We start from the raw sequence: 21,437 nt of genomic DNA, 5'->3' as shown, positions 1-21,437 counted from the left end.
TTTCAGAAGCATTCTGAGAGCAGCAAATTATGTTTGCACCGACAACAATGTGCCACATTACATGACAGGTGAATCATTAAAGGGTCACTACTAGACTTATCTGCTGTCACATATTCATTGCCTCAGTCAATAAACATCCATGTTTGCTCATTATTATGTTGTCTGGGGCTTTTCAGATTGATTAACTTGGAGAAACTCTACTGGCCAGTAATTTTACAGCACAGCAGGAAGCAGTGTTATTTGAGACAAAACAGAGAAAGACTGCTCTTACGTCTTGGTTAAGAGACACAGCTTGTCAATAGTGCGCATAAAATTGGGGTTATTATCTTAAATGGACATGCAAAGACTGAACAGACGTTGCCACTCTGTAATTCGCTCTTCTTAGGCTTGTATTGTATGTGTGCGCAGTTTAACAAATATTGACCAAGTAAAGGCTTTTGTCAGAGGATGGAGATTGGAATATAGAGAAAGAGAATGGGCTCGATTTGACTTAAGTTAGTACATTAAGTTCCTCTAGTAATGAACAGCTACAAAGTTCAGAGCTTCTGAAAAGAAACTTCCAAACGCTGATTTCATTATAATGTATTACACATGAATATACACTCACCAGCCACTTTATTAGGTCCTGTTCAATTGCTTGTTAACACAAATAGCTAATCAGCCAATCACATGGCTGCAACTCAATGCATTTAGGCATGTAGAGGTGGTCAAGACAACTTGCTGAAGTGCAGACCGAGCATCAGAATGGGAAGAAAGGGGATTTTAGTGACTGTGAACGTAACATGGTTGTTGGTGCCAGATGGGCTGGTCTGAGTATTTCAGAAACTGCTGATCTGCTGGGATTTTCAAACACAACCATCTCTAGGGTTTACAGAGAAAAGAGAAAATATCCAGTGAGCGCCAGTTGTGTGGATGAAAATGCCTTGTTGATGTGAGAGGTCAGAGGAGAATGGGCAGACTGGTTCCAGATGATAGAAAGGCAACCGGAACTCAAATAACCAACCAAAATCTCTGAGGAACGTTTCCAGCACTTTGTTGAAAGTATGCCATGAAGAATTAAGGCAGTTCTGAAGGCAAAAGGGGGTCCAACCTTTTACTAGCAAGGTATACCTAATAAAGTGGCCGGTGACTGTACACTACATGTATATGTAAATGTTTGTAGGCACCTGCTTATCTAATATTTCTTCTGAAATCAAGGAAATGTCTTGCCTTTTGCTGCAATAACAATCTCTACTCTCTGGGAAGACTGTATGTTGGAACATTCCTGCAAATATGAATTTGATTGCAATCAGCCACAAGAGCATTACTCAGGTCAGGAACTGATGTTAGATGATACGTTCTGAATTACATACACCACAAACTCATTCCGCAGGTATTCAGTGGTGCTCCCTCACAAAGGGCCACTTCTCCACAGGCCTATGCAGGGTATCTTTATGCCTCTCTAGCTGATGCTTGGCATTAGGCATTGTGTTCTCAGACTAATATGTGGCTTCCAGAGGGTCCCATCCTATTGTCAAAGCTGTAATCTCTATGGTGATTACACAAGCTGTATGTGCACAGTATAATGCCTACGTCAGCAATGGTACACCTTAAAGTAGCTGAATTGACTAATTAGGCGCTTGGACAAATAATCTGTTTCTTTGAATGTCCAAATGAGAAATGATAAGCTGAATGCATGCACAGAAGTCTATAATTAGTGAGCGGTTCAGAATGTTTGCAACCAGCACCCAACACCACAGGCTGTACCCCTCTCAGTGTATGAAAGTCCAACATGCTGTATAGGGCAAGCTGTGTATGCTGACCCCAGCTCAGGGGAGGGCAGAGCATGCTGGGAGTCTCTCAATATCCAGAGGACAAGGTCGATAAACATGGGGATTCACAAAATATAACCTACAAGAAGGGGTTGAGACTTAAGACTAGTCACACACTGCAGGAGCATTAAACTGGCTGAGATTCCATGGAAACAAGGCCCTGAGATACCACAGCACATACTGAAAGAGGCTGCATACTGAAAGAGTTGATCAAATACTCTGCTTAGAAAACAGACTGGGCACACTCACCCTGCTGGTCATGACAGCCTAGTGCCAAATAGAATTCCTGAAGAAGCCCTGCAGCCCTCCTCAAAGTTTACACTTTGGTAACAACATGCAGAACTATAGACTTGTATGATGTGCAGGCTTTGGTATAAAGCCCAATCTCACATCCCTGGCCTGATTTCATTTAATTAGGACACTAGAATGATTTCTATCGCTAGATAGGAAACAATTTTTGGAAAACAGCTTGTTAGATTACAGGTAGAACTAAACTGAAGGGGCAAACTTAGGTACCTTCAATGTATTTTTCTGCCTTAAAATATTCCTGGAAAGTGCTGTTAGCTGTGCCACTATCCACTCATCCTTTTGTCTGTGTGTGTACTTTTCTATTTGTCTGGAAACTTTGTATGCCACACTAGACATACATTCACCAGTCACTTTATTAGGTATACCTTGCTAGTAAAAGGTTGGACCCCCTTTTGCCTTCAGAACTGCCTTAATTCTTCATGGCAGACTTTCAACAAGGTGTTGGAAACGTTCCTCAGAGATTTTATTTATTTGAGTTACTGTTGCCTTTCTATCATCTGGAACCAGACTGCCCATTCTCCTCTGACCTCTCACATCAACAAGGCATTTTCATCCACACAACTGGTGCTCACTGGATATTTTCTCTTTGTCGGACTGTTCTCTGTAAACCCTAGAGATGGTTGTGTGTGAAAATCCCAGTAGATCAGCAGTTTCTGAAATACTCAGACCAGCCCGTCTGGCACCAACAACCACGTCACGTTCAAAGTCACTTAAATCTCCTTTCTTCCCCGATCTGATGCTCGGTCTGCACTTCAGCAAGTTGTCTTGACAACCTCTACATGCCTAAATGCATTGAGTTGCAGCCATGTGATTGGCTGATTAGCCATCTGTGTTAACAAGCAATTGAACAGGAGTACCTAATAAAGTGGCCAGTGAGTGTATATAACAACACTGCTTTGGTCATCATTACAAAATCCTTCCACATCCCCCTCGCCCATAAGAAAACCCACCATGGCCAACTACATTTACATTGCAAACCAAGCAGGGTACATATTTGCCTGGATTTCAATGCCCACACAATTTCCTCTTCAGAGGAAATTTGCCTGAGGATTCAGTGTGCTTAACTAACAGCAGTGAGCAACTGAGATGACAAAACATCACACAAATGTATACAAAACAGTGTAGAATACACATAACACTCATATCAGTATCATTATCCAACAAATAATGTCATCTGAGTATAAAACTACACATCTCCATCGGAAACATCTCCATTGGAAGGCCTCCAAAGAGCCACTTTGTCTCTGGGGAGTGACCATAGAATTGCGTAGTTATATAAATACTAGGGAAATAAACAATAACGAACATCTCTTTCAAAGGAACTCACCTTTGCTACTTTCTTTAATGTTGGTAGTTCATGCATTTCTCTGTTATGATTAGGTATCTATCTGCAGTCAGTAGTCATTCATAATCTATCTTGAACGATGTGGCCCCTCTAAAGTTTTGCCAAAGGTTTATCAAAAAAAAAAAACAACCGCCTGTCTTTTACAGTCTAAAACAATTTCAACATGTTGAAAAGACACACCGAACCCTTATGAATATTTCATTTTATTAAAAAAACAACATCCACAAAAGAAAAAATAAGAACTACAAACAGATGTAAAAGAAACCCAACAACAACAAAAAAAAGAAGTGTTCAAAGGACTTGGTGATTTGTGGAGTTTCCAAAGGTTACACGCAAAATTTCAGTCATTTTAAAGAGACAAAAAAAAAGTAAAATATTACATACATCCACTCAACTATTGCACATTTTTGCATACAAAAATATTTAGTGGTACACGAAAAGTACAAATGTAACGCTTGTGGCTGTAACTTGAGGGTAGACACTGAAATCTCCTGAAACGATCTGGATATTATTGCAGGGCAAATTACTTTTACATGATATCAGAAAAAGGCAGTCACATTAACACAGGACAAGCCTATGATGTAGTATACATTGCACTGATAAAACAGTCCTCTCCAATGTCTGTCAATATACGGTACTCAGAGCTACACAGACAAAGAGCTCAAGTCATCAAATTAAACCACATAACCTCAGGAATTCTCATCTGCTGGGATGTAATATTTGGGGTCAGATGGTTGTAAAGCACAGGACATAAATGAATGTAGTAATTTCCCCTATTTATGCTTGGCCACCTCTTTAAATTACTGATGGACATCATCGTCACACAGTCTTGAATTAAAAATATCACCTGAGGTAATGATGCATATTTTGACAAGAGCACCACATATTCTCTCAATCATCCTTAGGAGGAACAAGTGATAAAGCTGTTTCTACTACAACCTAGTATCTAGTACCAATCACCTCTCAAATGAAAAATGTAGGACAAATGATCATTTTTATTTAAAAAATATATGACTATAGAACTTTGTATTCTTTGTAAACAATGTTAGGCCTTTGTTTCTAAGTACATTGTTCTTAAAGAAAATGAACTCGTTAACAATAAGAAACTGTCAAAATAAATAGTTAAGTTAAAAAGTATGTACAGTAAAACCAAAAGCATTCAGTAGTGTTAAAAAAATAGTAAAAGTACAGTAATTCCCTTTTGACAAATGTTCCTTTCTCATCTGGAATTTTTCTTTGTTCGTAGTTATTCTCTCAATGTGTTTTTATGGTACCAAATCAAAACTATGAAGTGTTGACCAGCTTTCCTTTCACACATGAGTCTTTGAACACTGCACTGTTGCTATTACATACTGCAACTGTTTCCAGTAACTGGATGAGCTTCAGTTCAGCTTTTCCATTCACCAAAAATACTAACCCCACATAACGCAAGGCATTACAGTCCATACGAGCAGCGTAGACTCATTACTGTAGTGAAGAAGGGGGAGCTGTATTAGCTACCCCAGCTTTCCTGTGTGACCGTAAGGGAGGAGGTTCTCCCAGCACAGGGCCGGTGCAGGTCCAGTGCAAGTGTGGCCTGCAATCAGAAGCAGTCTGGGAGCTGTCTGCAGCTGCTCTACATCTGCTCCACTGGGGCTCCCTCCTCTTTGGGTGGAGGCTCCAGATGAATAGGCGTAACATGAGTAGGTTTTCTAATGCTGTAAGAGACAATGACTTGTAAATTGCAGAAGGAGTTACAGAGACAGTGTTTACGATAAAGGGTTATGGCACAAATGTGATCTTTTTATATAAAAGTGACAGACTGGATTTTTCAGAGCAGTGCAAACATTAAAAAAATATATAATTACATTCAACTACTTCCATATGTGGTCCTAGACTGGATATAAAACGTGCATGCAGGACATGTGTTCATACACATGACATATAGGGTGCTTACAAACATGACTTAGAAATGTCAAAGCAGAGATTTAAAAAAAACAAAAAATTTGAAATTAGAAATAAAGCTGTGAAAGTGAAAACCAGCAGATTATGACTCACGAGTAAGGTGAGATTGGAACAGCCACTACAAGGATATGATTCTTCTTTCTGAAGAGCCTCCATAGTCCTCTGTGATAGCCTCGCACATCTAGGTCCCACACATGCAGGCACTAAAGCAAACATACACAACATTACCTCATTACTCAATTCTTTGGCAGAGGCAAGTAGTACTGCTGGCTTGTCAGTGATTTGGGTTCAGCCAGCTTGAGTGAGATCTACCTTAGCCAGTTCAGTCCAGGTGCTGGTGTCAGACTCCTGCTCCATCTTGATAAACATGACATAAGACTTTCCCTCAGTGTCTGGGACAAATGAGTCTTCACAAGGGTTTTTGCTGTGGTCCAAAACCTCTGCCTCACTACAAATACAAAGCAAGAGAGAGACAAATTTAACAATGAGAAATACGTCATATTCATGCTTCTCAGTAGTTTAAACCCCATAACCGGTGAATGAGAGAATAAACTTGTAGCCATTGGCACTGCACATCTCTCCGTTTATAAGCACATTTCCCATTCTTCCAAGAGAATACTGGCTAGAAATGCCAAGTCCAGTATGGCCGACGATAGGTAATAAATAAATAAATAAATATAGTGATCAAATAATGATATTTACCGTAACAGATTCTGGATCTCTACCTCGTATGCATCCTTTTTCAAGCTGTTGACAGGAAAGTCAAAAAAAAAAAAAAAGGTCAAAAAATATTGATAAGTGTTTTCAATCTACGCAAGTCATAACAGAGCTGATTCACTTACGTACCTGTCAACATTTTTTAAAGGAACATTTGGGACAGTGTTAAACTTGTGCTTCTTAAAATACACTTCCTACACAAGAAAACACAGATTATAGGGAAATATGTTAATCAACCATTTTCATGATCAAAGTAGGTTCATGGTCATACGGTCTCTTCAAGCATTTAGAAAAAGTGACCCCATTAATAGGAATCCTCAGGCTAAACAATGTAAACATTGTGTTTATTTAGATCACTGCATGTCGGTTGCGATCTGGAGACATTGACAAACAGCTGCCGTCCATTTTATCTTTTTCGACATCTTGCATGAAAAGCTCTAAATATTCACCTCTTTCCCCTCACAGTTCCTGCATAGTGTCAAGTAATTTTCAATCATTTATCAATGCAGCAACTTTTTAACTAACTAGCAAACTTTTTGCAGGCTATACATGATTTTGGTTCCAGTTTATTTTTTAAAATAAGAAAGAAAAGAACAACAGAAAACCTACTTGTAATTGTAACTGACCATAAAATTTAACACTCACTCACATGGAAGTAACCGTTCATGTTAAGGCCAATAATGCCAAAGTGATAGGAGCGTGAGACATCTGGAATGACGCACTCTCTCCCCTTCCTCTGTTCCGGCATTCGCATCCACATATCCCAGTCCCACAGCTACCAGCGAAGAATGACAGGAAATTATTATTTACATGTTTAAAAGCAAAAGGTAAGCAAACAAGAAAATGTGCATTACACAGACAATTCATTTTTCAATATACGAGAAGGTGCAAAATTTTAGTTAAAACAATTTAAATGGAAAATATTAAATCGATAACGGTCTAATTGTAACTTCCTGACCTTCTCAGGAGTGGGCCACTTAGGCTCCAGCTCATCCTTGTATAGGCTCTTTTTGAGCACCCAACCGAGCCCAGGCATACTCTCCACTCTGTAGAGCAGTGAAGGGTCCTCTGCTGTGTGCTCATAGCCCTGAAAAGACAAAACACAACCTCTGCTTTGGTATAGTATTAAAATTATTCACTTTAGAAAATGTCTATAAGTCTATTGCAGTAATCAAGTGAAAACCTGACAGCACTCCTTGTTTTAGTCTCATCATAAAAAAAGCTTACATCTCAAATATTAACTTTGTAGTAGGATTTAAGTAATATTTAAAACTCTTCAGTTTTACAAGCTTTGCTTTTCAAAAATGCTACTGGTTTACTCATGATGAAATGGTCACACAATGTGAAGGACAGCTGGTTTTCAAATGATGCCATCTTCTAATCAGGTTAATCTTTTTGCTAGAGCCTATATATGAAATTCAATAAGTTGTTCAGATGAAATATGACTGCAATACTCACTTGGTCATTCCAGGCTGAGATACAATAAAGGCTCTCGTCTTCATTCAGCAAATGAATGGTCTGACTGAGAAAGCTAAGGGTAAAGGGGATACAGATAAATGCCAATTTATCTTAACAATACCAGAATAGCAAAGGTGCATTCTAAATAAAAAGGCTTGTTCCACTATTGGTTGTCTCAGGTTTGTCTTCTTGAAATACAAAAAAATTTAAGTCCTAGCTCTGAGCTCATCTGTAAACCTTCCTGAGGGAGCTTACTGCCCTCTAGTGAACATTACTCTGTCCTGCAAACACTGCTCCAAAAGTGCTTTTTACCTGAAGAAATCTATGGAAATATCCAGGTCCTCCTCCAAGACAATTGCAAAGTTGGCATCCTAAAATGAAATAATGCTTTGTTAAAACCAAGCAAAATGTTTTAAAAGACAACGAACCACGTTTTTGAAAATTGCCGCTAGCATGCCCTGTGGTAAACTAAACACTGAAAACCATATACATTTTGTCCTACAAACATTTCCCCCCAGAATATCTCAGTTTATATAGTATATATAGTTATCTCAGTATACAGTTGCTATGACTGCCAAACATTATTCCACGTACAGCACAATGTTTTTTCATAACATTTATTAATGCAGAATGAAAGGGATGTGGGCAGTTATGTTAAGCATACATAATTTAATATTTTATAACAAGTCCAAATGTGGCTCAGCCAAATAAGTTTGAGTGGAACTAACAGTGGATCTGTTTTATAACTAGACAATTGTTACCATCTGACAGCATGTTACAGACTAGCTAGCTCTACAGCACACCTCTGTATTGCTAAATAGTGGTCTTTCAATGTACAACCTCAATACAGTTTTGTCCAGAGCTGAGGGCGACACTACTCACTGGATGTAGATTAAAAGTTGCTGTCAGGCTGGCTTTGTAGTGCTATGAAAATAAAGAACATCAATGTAAATGAATAAATTCTCATATCTTATTCATTGTGACAAACTATAGTAAATTAGTTCCAACTGGTCATGCACTGATTAATCACCTGTGACACACGAGCATTCTTAATGCTGATGGGTGTGTGCTGAACTCCTTTAAGACCAAACAGTTCCACTACATCCATAGGCTCCTATTAAAAAATAGGAAAAAATACAGACTGCACAGAACAATCACTAAAAGATTTAAGGGAGACATGAATCCTTAATTACATAATTTGACAGTATAGGGAATGATGCAGAGGGAGAAAAAGGCAAATATGTAGAGAAAAAAAAAGGATGATAAAAAGGTACCTCATAATATCCATCAATGAAAACAGTGATCATCTGTGGGTTCACACCATGGGAGGAGAGGAGAGAGCGCAGCATTCTGCAGACAAAGAGAGTGTTCCTTCTTTATCTGCCTTTTTGCAGTGGGCACAAGCAAATGAAACACCATTATACCTACCTGTAGAGATAATTGGGTCTGTTTCCAGCAATAACAGCAACCGGGACATTGTACACATTATTGTTGGGCAGCTAGACAAGAGACAAGTTACAAAAGGTCAGTGAAACTGATGCCTCAGTGTTGCTAAATTATTACCTAATGCACAACACTAACGTTGGATATATTAGTTTTCTAAGCAACACAACTTGTGAATCTCAATGTAATACCTGTCTGTCTATGTACAAAGCACAATAACAAATAAAATAACACTTTACTTTTATATCTACAATGGCCAAGCAGCCCTTAGGCTCCACATTAAATATATTCTGAAACACTAGACATTCCAGTAATAGCTTACAGGCTCTGGGTTGAACTCAATTGGTGCTGGATCTTTGCAGCTGCAGATGCTGCCGTAGCCCTCCACTTTACTACAGAAAAGCTTCCTCCTACGGTTCAGCTCTGTATCTGCCCAGTGGCACTCTGCCTCTGCACAAAGACATACATGTGCTGTTAAGACCACTGTTAAACTCTGAATGCTGATCATTATCTTATTAACTGTGTTAAACGGCTGTAACCAAACACGGACGAGAAACTGCCTAAAAGGACGACGAGGGCAACCATAAAATCCCACCCTATGGACGACCCAAATAATTTGTTATGCTGGAATTTGCATCTTTATTTAGTGTTCAGAAGCTTTGCCTAATGTGGGAAGACTTATTATCGCAAAATAAGATAATGCTCAGTGCAAAATTCACAATAAGAGATAATGATGATGAAGGTATGACTAGTTTAATGAATTCTTAAATTAATTTTAGGAGCTCAGAGCCTCAAACCTGTTAGCTACAGTGAGTTTTGGTAGAGAGGGGAAACACTGCTGCTGTCATTTCTGCCACCACTTCCACGGTGATCATCGTCAGATTCATACTTAGTTCTAATTTGTAACACGCTCTCATAAAAGCTGTATTTAAACAAGAGGGCTACAACTGCGGCTCCTGCATTATGCAAGTAGCCATGCTTCAGCCTAACTACTAATACTCTGTTGCGACCTACACAATATATTTATTTTAACCGCATTAACAAAAATGTTTTACATTATGGTTAATTACAAATCACATATTTGATTACAATTTCAAAAAAAAAAAAAAAAAAAAAAAAAAAAAAAAAAGTATTTGAGCACTCATTTGGAAATACAAACAATTATTGTCTAAAATCTGTTTTTGGCCAGCTCTAGCCTACACACATGGACTGATTTTCAGTGCCTTTAAAAAAAAAAAGCACATTACACTTTCAAATTATGCTGATCAACCAATGTCCCGAAGAACAGAAGGGTATAGTTAGAATTACACAACCACAAACTACAAGATAATCAGGGAAGTCAGTCGTTTAAGACCTGCCTGATATTGAGACACCTTTTGTGACCATCAGGGGGACAAACTGGCTGCAAAATTAGGCAGATTATCCTGTACTATTGGCCAAACATTAAGTTGTTCAGGTTAATCTGAAACCCAAACTTCATCAGCCCTCAAACCTAATACTACAGTTTCAAGATAAGCAGTAATAAACATTAAAAACATATACAAACTAATAAGGTGGGTCCATACCTTCAGCGGCAGTAAGCTGAACTTCAGTTTTCAGCAGAACAGGGTCTCCCCAGGTAGAAAGAGCAGGTGACTTTGAGTGCTTCTCCCCATAAACCTGACCTAAGGACACATATCAATATACAATTTCTAAATGTCTCTATTGTTTATTAACCAATGAATCAAATCAATCAAATCATTATGTCTTCTGTCATTCTGTCCCATTTTGCCCCAATACAGCGTTGTCATTCAATCTATCATTAATTCCAATTTCTACATTTTTTGGTGGAACATAGAAACAGAATCCATTTTGACCTAAAATGCTTATTGTAGATTACTAGAATCTATTAAGAGAGACTGCATCTGTTATACGACTGCAGAGCCTTTCAGAGCTCTTTTCTTGTTGTCTTTCTTCCATCACTACCACTGACAACTGAATGTGGAAGCCCCAAAATATTTAACTGGTTCCTGTGGTTTAGCCCACAAAATATTTACCTCCTTTCTTCACAACCAGAGCCCACATATCTCTCCAACTCAGAGTGGCTGCCACCTGGCTGCCCAGCCCCTTCAACAGGTTTTTAGCAGCATCCTTCAAATGGAAGGTTCCCTCATCCTAAGCAGTAACGGCACACATTAGTCAGCAATGTCCTCTCACCAAAAAAAGATCGCAACAGGTTTGTTTAATTTAAGTCATGTTATTATTAGAGATTGTGTTTTCTTTTAACCTTGATAGTGAAGATGAGGACTCTACCACGAGTGACCATGTTGAGGAAGAGGATCATAGCTTCATCCTCATGGGGAGAGTAGGTATCAAACACTCTCTTTGCCATTACATGACCCTGCCAGGCAAGACAACACATCATAGCGTAATGTAATAACATGCATCACATCATAATACAGTAACCACAACAGTTGTCAAAGCTGCTATAAAAAACTTCAAACTTCAACTCAGGAACTTCAAACTTTGAAACTATCTTTGGCTTTAAGCAGAGTATAGTACAAGCTTTTAAGTTTTTATGCAAATAAGTTCTACTTACAGTGGCCTGATTTAGCACTATAACGTGTATGCCTCTTCCCTGTTCCCGCACCTCATCCTCCAACACCTATTGAAAAATAATGAAAACAGATTAAATACCTACATGATTTACCTTTCTACAGCATATCTGTCCAATAAAAAAAACTGTAGAATGTGATTATGCTTTAAAGAGAGATTTCTCATTTGGTACAGGACAGTTTGGTTCTTAAATGATGCAGTAGAATTTGGATCTTAAATGATAGGCCAAAAACAGTTTGAGGCTTGCCAGAGGAAAAAGGGTATATCATAATAAAAAATAAAGACTGTTGAAAGGACTTATAAACCAAAAATTGCTTACTGTGGTACCATCCACTGCCACATACACCTTGGAACGACTCGAGTACACCTCAATGTCCAACACCTTGCGCCCACTGGCTGGTCTTCGTGGGGTCTCCATGTTGGCCAAGGCATCATCTGAAAAATTGTTCAATGATAAGAATTTAGGAAATATAATGGGAGCATGAAAGAGAAAACAACCACACCTGTGCCTACTACAATCTGGAATACCAGATAGCACAAAACTATGTTCTAGATGATATAGAACAGTCATTAGGATAGTTTGGCTCTACATTAAGCAGGCTACCTGGCAGCATGGGGTTATAGAACACAAAAGCCCTGACCTGTCTAACCACAGACGTTAAGTGACATGATGACCTATCAAAGAAATAGCTGGCCAGTACTGAAGTCTGACTGTCTTTACCGTAGTCCCGTGTGGCATCTTCCTCACTTGCAGCTCTTCTTGTGTCAAGAATAAGTTTTATGTTCACAAGTACTGTAACCAACAAGAACAGCACTGCTCCTGCCTGAAGAAACAAACAAACAAAAAAAAAGCATAAATGGAATCACACTACAAAAGCCCAAGCATTGCTAATATCATTTAAGGTAAAATACAGATGATGTAACTTTAAAAACACTTAATATACAGCCATGCATAACCAAATAATCACTACTAATACATAATACATGTTTTTACATGGTACAATGAAGGTTGTACACTGACACTGGCCATTTGCACGCGGGGTCAAAAGAACAAATTAAAAAAAGTAATAAAACTAATTAAAAAGGTTTGATTAGTTGTGCTTACTGCTGTTTTGTTTTATCCGACCTACGAAGTTATCAAAGTTCAGTTACAGAAAGCCTGACGTGTGTGCTTGCCTGACAGAATCTGCGGATGGCCCTTTTGTTGGTGAGTTTGTATTTCCATGTAAGGTAGAAGCTGCGCTGCTGCCGAGGGATGAAAGGCTTGGCCCGTGGGTTGGGCGTCCAGGTGTCCATCCTTTACAGCTGCTGCCTGCTCCTGCACACAATCAAACAGTCAGCACTGCAGTCATTCAGACCAGAGTGGGCTGAACCAGCGTCAAACATTGAGCAGCCAACTTAGACAGCCGTGGGCCCATACTGAGGGGAGTCAGGGGTGCATAGTGGGCCAGTAATAATAAGAGATGATGACATAAAAATAAGTGGCCAAAATATTTAATAAAAAAAAGGTTTTCAAATGATAAACAATATCAATAGAAGCCTTGTAATAATAACGCACAAAGGCAGTTTCATTCATTTTTGCCACTTCTAGAAACAAAATACATCCCCCTTGTTTATCTGTGCACTCTCAAGTGACTACTAGTGTAAAAATAATTGTGTTGTAAAAATATTCCGCTTCATTTGCTGCCATTGTGTTAATATTTTATGTCTAATGATAAGCACCAAAGTAGGGCCAGGCACTCAAGGACAGCCGTCAAGCAAAGCAATTTCCCAAAAATGAATCTAATTCTTTCTAATGATACATAACCAAGACCTGAGACGGAAAGGGCTGAGATCCCCTGATTTAGACCGGTGGCTCTCAACTGTGAACCCCTGTACAGTTAACCTAGGTTACAGTTTAGTGTTATTCCCTGCTTTAACACACCCAACCCAGCTTAGCAAGAGCTTGATAACTACAGAACAATGAACTGCTGAATTAGATACAGAAGAGCAGGCAATGCATGAAACGGTGCAAAGCAGCGTGTCCTCAGGACTGAAGTTTAAAAGCACTGATTTAGACCAGCGTTTCCCACATCCCGCCCAATTTCATGCTTTTCTGCTCCAACACAACTGCTTCGCCTTCAAATGCCCAAACATTATGTTGAGTGAGTTGTTTTAGCGACACCAAATGAGCCGAGGAAATTTTGCCTTTCAAAAAAAAACAAAAAAACGCTTAAGTACAAAAAGCTCACCTTCTACCGTGACACAGTGAAATAATGTCTTACAGCACCGGCACTAAGAGCCATGCGGTGTGGAGCGGTAAGCTACTCGACTGAGAGCTAGGACAGCCAACCTCGGTTAGCGAGCCGGCCAAACAGTTAACCTTTCCTGGGGGACTCGGGGGGCAGGTAAACGTCGCTGCTGCTCACCGTGTAGACAACGTACTTACTCATTATGCACAGTAAACTGAGATATTTTACCGTTAGTGTTGTTTAAGTGTCGACGGCACTCATGTTCAGAGAGATATTTTCACATAACATCCCCGAAGGCTAACAGTCTGTAGCCGGCTGCTCGCATGTGAAGGCTGGACGTCCATGCGAGTGAAGGCACCAACTGCGCCATTCCTCTATGGCTGCTGCAAGGGCTGGTTTTCACAATAAAAGTCTTGATGAAACGCCTGATGGGGTTTCAAAAGTAATTTAAAGGTTCATTCCGCAGATTTTTCAACAGCTTTGCAGAATTCAAGCGTCAGGTGTAAACAAAGTTTAGAGAAACTTACAAACTCAGCTTTCCTCACCGTGGTGATAGTTCAGGGTCCCGTTATCCAAACACTAATATAACCAGTTTATTCACCATCCAAACCGAGCAGTGAACCTACACGTGTTGTGTTTTTAAATGTAGCGTTCATAATGGTAACATAGCAAATCCATAAAAAATGCCTTTCAACACCCTGTATCTACTTCTCCACGAGTGGGTTTGATGAGAAAAAAAAAATTAAGCCAACAACTATTGCTTAACCATGTCAATTTGTAGCGGTTTCGTGTGAAAGCTTTCTGTTAGGGAGCTTTTAGAGACATGAAAATCTTCAGATGTCTGGTTCCAGTCACCACCACTGTGAACAGTTTTGATTCTGTAAGGTTCTCTATAACAGCATTTCACATGAAACCACTCTACATGGCTTCATTTACCTCTATTAGCTTTGCTGACTGAAAAAAATAACCCACATTGGATTCCCCTGTAAGGTAATCTCTGGCTGTATCCCTCGTTTCTCCCATAGACTCCAATTCATTTTAGCCACCACTCAAACTCTATCACTTCTTTGCTCGACAGCCACCGAAATGCACGTACTCAGGGCACATCTCTAAGCTCTAATCCTACTTACCCACACTCCTCTATATGCCGTTTTCATCCCTCGTTCCTCCTATAGTCCCATTCATTCGCTAACCCAGCAAAGCCTCAATCTGTCTTTTTCCGACAGCCACCAAAGTACATGTACATATTCAGGGCAGCTCCCAAAGATACTTACTGACCCGCACTCTTCTATGTGGAGTTTTTTCATCCCTCGTTCTTCATGTAGACTTCCATAGTATCCGCTGCACAACTATCCCATGTTTCCTTCAGGAAAGGCACTTTCTTTTTACTTTTCAATTTATTAATAAACACTTTTAACACAATACTTGCTGCTCCAGTTTAATATGAAGAAACCAACATGTACTACTATAGTAACACAATAGTTTATTTGAGTAAAACAGTTTCATTATTGGATGAACAATAGGATGAACCTATTATGACGACAAATCTCTGTAAGACTGCTGGAATATACTTTAATAATAAAGTGTCTAAAACTGTTACAGTGGGGGGAAAAGTAAATTACTCAAGATTATCAGTATAAAAAAACTTTTGTGGCTTCAATCTGGTAAGGACAAGATTGACAACTTGAATCTTTTTTTTTTTAAACACATTACTAATACAAACATTTAAAAGAAAAATGTCACTCGTTTCCTCTTCGACTCCTTTTGTGGCTCTTCTTTGATCGACTGTGGAAAAGAGAAAAATATTCAATATCAGGACTTCATATATGAACAAAAGCATTTTCCAAATTGGTTGGACTTTGAGTGCTATGTGTACTGAGTCATTCCTTAGTAGTGTGTCATTACCTTTCTGGAGACTTTGAGTGGCTGCGATGCCTGTGGCTTCTGTGGTGACCTGGAATAACACCATGCAGATGTGTTAACATAATGAAATAACAGCAATATTATTATTAATTCTTACATTTAAATCATTCTCTCTATTTACTGAACTGAAAATCAGTAAAAGCATAGCAGAAATAGGAGTTGATCTGTACCTGGAGATTTGGAGCGATGCCTCCTGTCTCTGGACCTGCTGCGGTGTCTGCGGGGACTCTTGCTGCGGTGGCGATCCCTTTCCCGCTCACGTCTTGGGGATGGGCTGCAGGAGCAAACAAAGAGAGCTCAAGACCAACATAATGACAAACATGCGTGCTGTGACTTTATAGAGTTAATATCTTTATTATGTGTAATGAAGAAGGTGAAAAACGCAGCAAATATAAATAAAAAGGATGGAGTTGCTGTACCTTCGTCTCTTGGGTGATCTGCTTCGTCTGTATGAAGGCAAGAAAAAAATGAAGTTAAACCGGTTACTCAGACATTAACTGTCGTAAACCCAACAACTCTTATTCATCAAAGTGTCATATGTTAAAATCTGACAGTTTGACTTCACCAACAGTTTTATCATTCACCAATTTCCTCTTTGGCGTTTCTGTACGATCAAACTCTGGTCTGGTAAGACTGTATTTAAACTGATTTAATAAATGCTTGATTTTAATTCAACTAACCAAAAATATCAATATCTTCTTTAATACCACTAATAAGAATAACAAAATAAATAAATAAAAATGATACTAATAATTTGTGCACAGTTCAGTACAAAAATTGATGTACTTATTTGACAAGCACAATGGTAAAAACAAATGCCACTATCCCATGTTCCATTTAAAGATAAATTACACTGTGATGTACTGAGACTGCCCAAAAATAGCTAGTGCTAGTAGAGCACTAGCTATAATAATATAATAGCTAGTGCAAAAACATCACACACTGCAACACATTTAAATGTTATTAAAGGAAAATAATCACATTACACAATAGGGGTGGGCAAATAGAAAGAAAAACATTTCACGACACTTCAACATTCACACAATATGCATCATGACGACATGACACAATGTGTTAGTGTTACATTTAAAAACGGTTATTGAAAACCGTGCATACTATTTATTATGTATTGCTGAACATACTGTGCTGCATTAATTCAACTTAAACAGGCCTAATTGTTCTCTCTGCATCCAGTTGTTAAGTATTCTTTAAAGACTGATGATATCCATGATGCGCTCATAAAAGCATACTGTTTATTAATATAAAATTGATCTCAATAATGATGAAATATTATATTGCCATATCCAACTACACAATCACACCATTCTCCCGTCTTAAAAAAGCAGACACTTTGTTCGTTTCACATTTTCTTCTTTCGAATTGTCAAAATTTTAACTCTATCACTATCAAATCTGCATGTTCATGGAGCTTTGATGAAAAAGGACCAAAATGTCAAGACACTTTTATGCAGTATATGTTTTACTTTATCATGCTCAACAGTAGTGTAGGAACAACCACTTGTAGCTTAAACAAAAAACAAAAAAAAACACATACACCTCTCAAAGGCATGAACGCCTACTTGTCTAACATATTAACGCATTGAGGGTATAGTATGGTGTAATCAGAGAAATAAACATTTGACACAGTGCATGATATTTTAAAACTATATTATGTTTTTTTCCAAGGGTCAATGTTAACACTAGCCATCTAAGTACATTTTATCAGCATAAAATGGGTGGAGAGAGAGGAGTGGTTATGCAAACTCACACGCAAATGACTAGGGTTTCTTTCTGAAGCTGCTTATAAATTCTGAACAACGCAATTTTTGGGGCTTTTCTTATTAAGTGTTTGTATTTAGTGTTTAAAGAGATCCTTTAATTTCAATACATTTACATACAACAGTAAAAATCTAATTGAGTCTTGATCTTACATTCAAACCTTGTTTCAAACTGGAAAATCAGTTAATTAAACAATCAACAAGAACACACTTACTGTGTTTTATTGCACACTGACCTTCTAGGTGAGCGGCTGCGTCTGTAGCGAGGAGAGGGAGACCTGCGAGGGCGGTCCACATCTCTGTAACTGCGTCTGTGTGGCTCAGGTGTCTGTACTCGCTCCGGCTATAGATGCAAAAATGGTGAAGAACTTACAAACATGTTTCTAAAGATTTGTTTTAATTATCTCCATTGAAAACTTCCTAATGCAGTGTTTCCTGGTCCTACATACATTAGTATTTCCTGTGTTCTAATCTGCCCAGGTAAATTCAGGAGAGTCGTGTTAATTCCCTGTTAAGCTGGGTTGAGTCTGGTAGACCGTCAAAACACTACAGTGTGCAGGGCAGTGGTACTCCTGAACCAGGAGTGTGAAGCACTGCCCTAATGGGTTCAACTTGACAAATGGGACCTGTATATGGTTTAGTTAGCTGGTGTCTCCCCGTATCAAAAACAGGGAAGAGGACTGAGCCGACTTAGTTAGTTTTCAGATTACTGTTTACAGGTCTGACATGTTGAGTACATGCCCCACCCTCACTAAGCACCTTTGTTTAGAACATTAAAGTGGAAATATTTTAAGCAAGCTGAATTGTGTTAATATTACACTATTGCAATACTGATCTTGTATTATGGATATTGGGAAAATCTGTGATACACAAATGAAAATGTTTTAAATCACATTTTTTATTATGTGTTCTGAGGATCTCATTTCAGATGTGTTTCTGTTGGTGTTGTGATGAATCAAGAAATGATCCAAGAAATGCTTGAATTATATATGCAGCTTGATCTTTGGAGTCATCACATCAACGCATCTGCAGTGTGTTTATAATATAATGCAAGGCACTTTGCAATATCTAGCAACATAATAAAAACACAATATTTTGTCCACATCATATATATGGTCCATATTATGCAGCCCTACCTTCTCCTCCTCTTCATCTTCGTCTTCACTAGACTCCACCTCATCCAGGTCTTCCTCAAGAGCACTGATACGAGGATCTAACTGCTCAGCTTCCTCCAGAACTTGTCTCTTCTATAAGAGAACACTCAGAATCAGTACCACTGAAATCACACTTTTAAACCCACATATCAGGACTACGCAGCACATGCTTAAACCCAGGTAATAAATTCAGATAAACACACCTGAAGCCTTGGGAGAATGACATCACACACTCGCTCTGCATGAAGCAGCTCATCAATAAACTCATCCACGTGCATTAGCTCAAATTCTGAGGAAACAAAATAATTTGACATTTAACAAATTTAACATGGTCGCTAAGTCATAAACCAGTATTCAATATACATATGGCTTACCTCCATTCCTGTTCTGGATTTTGATCTTTCTGTAGTCATTATACAAGGGTTCCAAATACTTATAGCAGTCCACAGATGTGCCTGTCAGGCGCATATACGTTGCTCCAAGCAAGCGGACATATCTGGACAAAAACCAAACATGAACATGACTTATAGACATATGCACCCACATAATTTAACAAGCAGAGCACCTAAGGTCTGGCCGTCCCGCTGAAACAATTTCTGCTTCCATTTTGAAATGAGTTATTAGACATTCACTTTGAGTTTTTTTTTTATTTTGCAACAAATCAGAAACTTAAGTACATCTGGACATTGTGCTCGGGTCATGCTATATCACACACATTCAGGGATGTGTCTAGGATTTTAGGATTTATGTAACGAAACATCAGCAGGGTGTAATTTGCAAACCATCTAAATAAAAGTTATGGAAAGAATAACTAAACTAAAACAGAACACAGGTGTGAACAACACCACAACGAATTTGCATCTGGACCTGCTTTTTACTCTTCCAGCTGGACAACATGTCATATGGTGCAATTTGAAATACTGTCTCAAAACACTGTAGCCATTATAATTCCCAGAACGGGGGAAACAAGGACTGGATTAGGCGCAAGGATAATGAGTCCAGTTACAACAAGAAAACCACGATATCTTAGTGAATACATAGACAGCAATGTCAGACCATAAATTACTCAAGCTGAACAGAAAGCCACATACTTGAAATCTTCATTTTTGATGAATTCTACAATGATGTCCTTCTCAGGCTGAATCTGGAGCATCTTCAGAGTCAAACATAAGAAAGGTGTGGGCTTGATGTTTCCACCATACACTCCACCAACATACTTGAGTTCCATTGCTTTGTCCACAACAAGCTCAGCTTGAAGAAGATAAAGAGAAGAGCGAAGTGTCAAAACAAATGTATTCATGCTCAAATACATTAATCAAAAAATAAACTATCGTTCTCGAAACCTTTAAAACCATTTAAACAAGTGTAGAAAGACATGCTGGTCGAACAGGTCACTTTAAAACATTCATCTTCAGAGCTGAACTTCGGGTCAGGCTAACGCTCACGATGATGTCCCTGACCGCAGTTCCTTCCAGGTTTAACTGAAGATTACTCTGAAAACCGTCAGTTAGCTCTACATTAATTGTTCCCGAATTCGTTGCTAGTTCATGATCTAAAGCACTGAATGAGTTAATTCATAAAACAAGTGAACTGGGACTAACGGCCATTCAGCTAACTGATAGCCGCTAGCGTCGTTAGCCAGCAGAGCACATCCTTCACACCTGTAAGTCCAAAACATTCTTCTTTCCAGTATTTAGACTCGTAGATTCGAGTTCGTATAATCTTCTCCACCAGATACTGGGGATTTGTTCCGTGTATACTCTTGGCATCTTTTACTGTTCTGTTCGCCATCGCCCCAAAACACAGACGAGTGAAGCGCGGCCAGCGCGGAAACCAGCTGCCGCACTTCCTCTGGAGCGCGATGGTGCACTGAGCGCGGGGGGTGAATACTGCCCCCTACAGGGCGGAGTCTACGGTGAAGAGCGCAGCGCGGTGTGCCAGTAAATACACAACTGCTGACTGTGAACGCGTACAGTGACCAGGGGTAACGCTGACCAGGGGTAACACTGACCAGGGGTAACGCTGACCAGGGGCACAACCACAAATTCATGACCAGTCAGCTAGAAACGGTGTAAACAGAGAAAGAATTTCTTTAAAAAAATAATAAAAATCTGTGGACAGAACAGTTGGTGTACGTTCAGAATTGTATGATAATTTGTAGTATAATAAAATGGTATTTATTTGGATATTTCTGAGAAAGTGCTACATATAAACCTGTAGGGAACAGATTTAGCCCTGGAAGTATAGACTGGGTAAATCATACTGCAGCTGGCAGATACATGCACGAATCTGTGAGTCTTTCACAAAACAGAATTTCTAAGCACGATAATCTGATCCAAAAGCGACGAGCCCAGCAGGCCTTTACCTGAAACTGTTTATTGATCTATCTATCTATCTATCTATCTATCTATCTATCTATCTATCTATCTATCTATCTATCTATACATATATTTTACATTAGTCAGTAAACGGTAAACCCATTTCAAGTAATATTATCTTGACAGAAGCTGAAAGTCTTGTTGAAAAAGTCAAAGAAAGAGTGTTGTTAAATGTGCGTTGGTGACTGTGAAACTTAAAAAATAAGACAGTTGATGCCGAAATATAGACAAAACCCCAACATCACGTCTTTACGTGAATACACGAGACTGACTGAGCCTCAATCGGCGATACAACGTCATCGGGTCAGTGGGCGTGGACGAACCCCTTTGGTCCAATGATATATCAATATGC

At 38.9% G+C, this 21,437-nt stretch overlaps 2 protein-coding genes across 3 annotated transcripts; both read right to left on the bottom strand.

Moving 5' to 3' along the window:
- Nucleotides 1–3,690: 3,690 nt before the first annotated feature.
- On the bottom strand, nucleotides 3,691–14,223 carry pomgnt1 (protein O-linked mannose N-acetylglucosaminyltransferase 1 (beta 1,2-)). 2 transcript variants are annotated; one of them, XM_017721418.2, is made up of 22 exons: nucleotides 14,082–14,223; nucleotides 12,799–12,940; nucleotides 12,344–12,446; nucleotides 11,942–12,057; nucleotides 11,606–11,671; nucleotides 11,294–11,407; nucleotides 11,064–11,181; nucleotides 10,593–10,691; nucleotides 9,350–9,477; nucleotides 9,013–9,083; nucleotides 8,859–8,934; nucleotides 8,615–8,698; nucleotides 8,467–8,508; nucleotides 7,897–7,955; nucleotides 7,585–7,657; nucleotides 7,085–7,213; nucleotides 6,776–6,901; nucleotides 6,256–6,320; nucleotides 6,112–6,156; nucleotides 5,722–5,857; nucleotides 5,503–5,612; nucleotides 3,691–5,162 (listed from the first exon to the last, which is right to left on the bottom strand). In XM_017721418.2, the coding sequence occupies exons 2-22, from the start codon at nucleotides 12,916–12,918 to the stop codon at nucleotides 5,081–5,083; spliced, it is 1,962 nt and encodes a 653-aa protein (XP_017576907.1). In that variant the 5' UTR covers nucleotides 12,919–12,940; nucleotides 14,082–14,223; the 3' UTR covers nucleotides 3,691–5,080. The 2 variants fall into 2 exon arrangements, with proteins under 2 accessions (XP_017576907.1, XP_017576919.1); XM_017721430.2 differs by having other exon boundaries at nucleotides 12,799–12,934.
- Nucleotides 14,224–15,316: 1,093 nt separating this feature from the next.
- On the bottom strand, nucleotides 15,317–20,571 carry prpf38a (pre-mRNA processing factor 38A). The gene is made up of 10 exons (XM_017718977.2): nucleotides 20,369–20,571; nucleotides 19,799–19,958; nucleotides 19,082–19,203; nucleotides 18,911–18,996; nucleotides 18,690–18,800; nucleotides 17,790–17,896; nucleotides 16,196–16,222; nucleotides 15,947–16,050; nucleotides 15,759–15,807; nucleotides 15,317–15,638 (listed from the first exon to the last, which is right to left on the bottom strand). Exons 1-10 carry the CDS (start codon nucleotides 20,496–20,498, stop codon nucleotides 15,593–15,595), a joined length of 942 nt encoding a protein of 313 aa, XP_017574466.1. The 5' UTR covers nucleotides 20,499–20,571; the 3' UTR covers nucleotides 15,317–15,592.
- Between the last annotated feature and the right edge of the window lie 866 nt (nucleotides 20,572–21,437).

Source organism: Pygocentrus nattereri, chromosome 26 (genome assembly GCF_015220715.1).
Source record: "Pygocentrus nattereri isolate fPygNat1 chromosome 26, fPygNat1.pri, whole genome shotgun sequence".
Lineage (NCBI taxonomy): Eukaryota > Metazoa > Chordata > Actinopteri > Characiformes > Serrasalmidae > Pygocentrus > Pygocentrus nattereri.
Note: the sequence above shows the minus strand (reverse complement) of the source record. Positions and strands in the feature narration are given on the sequence as shown.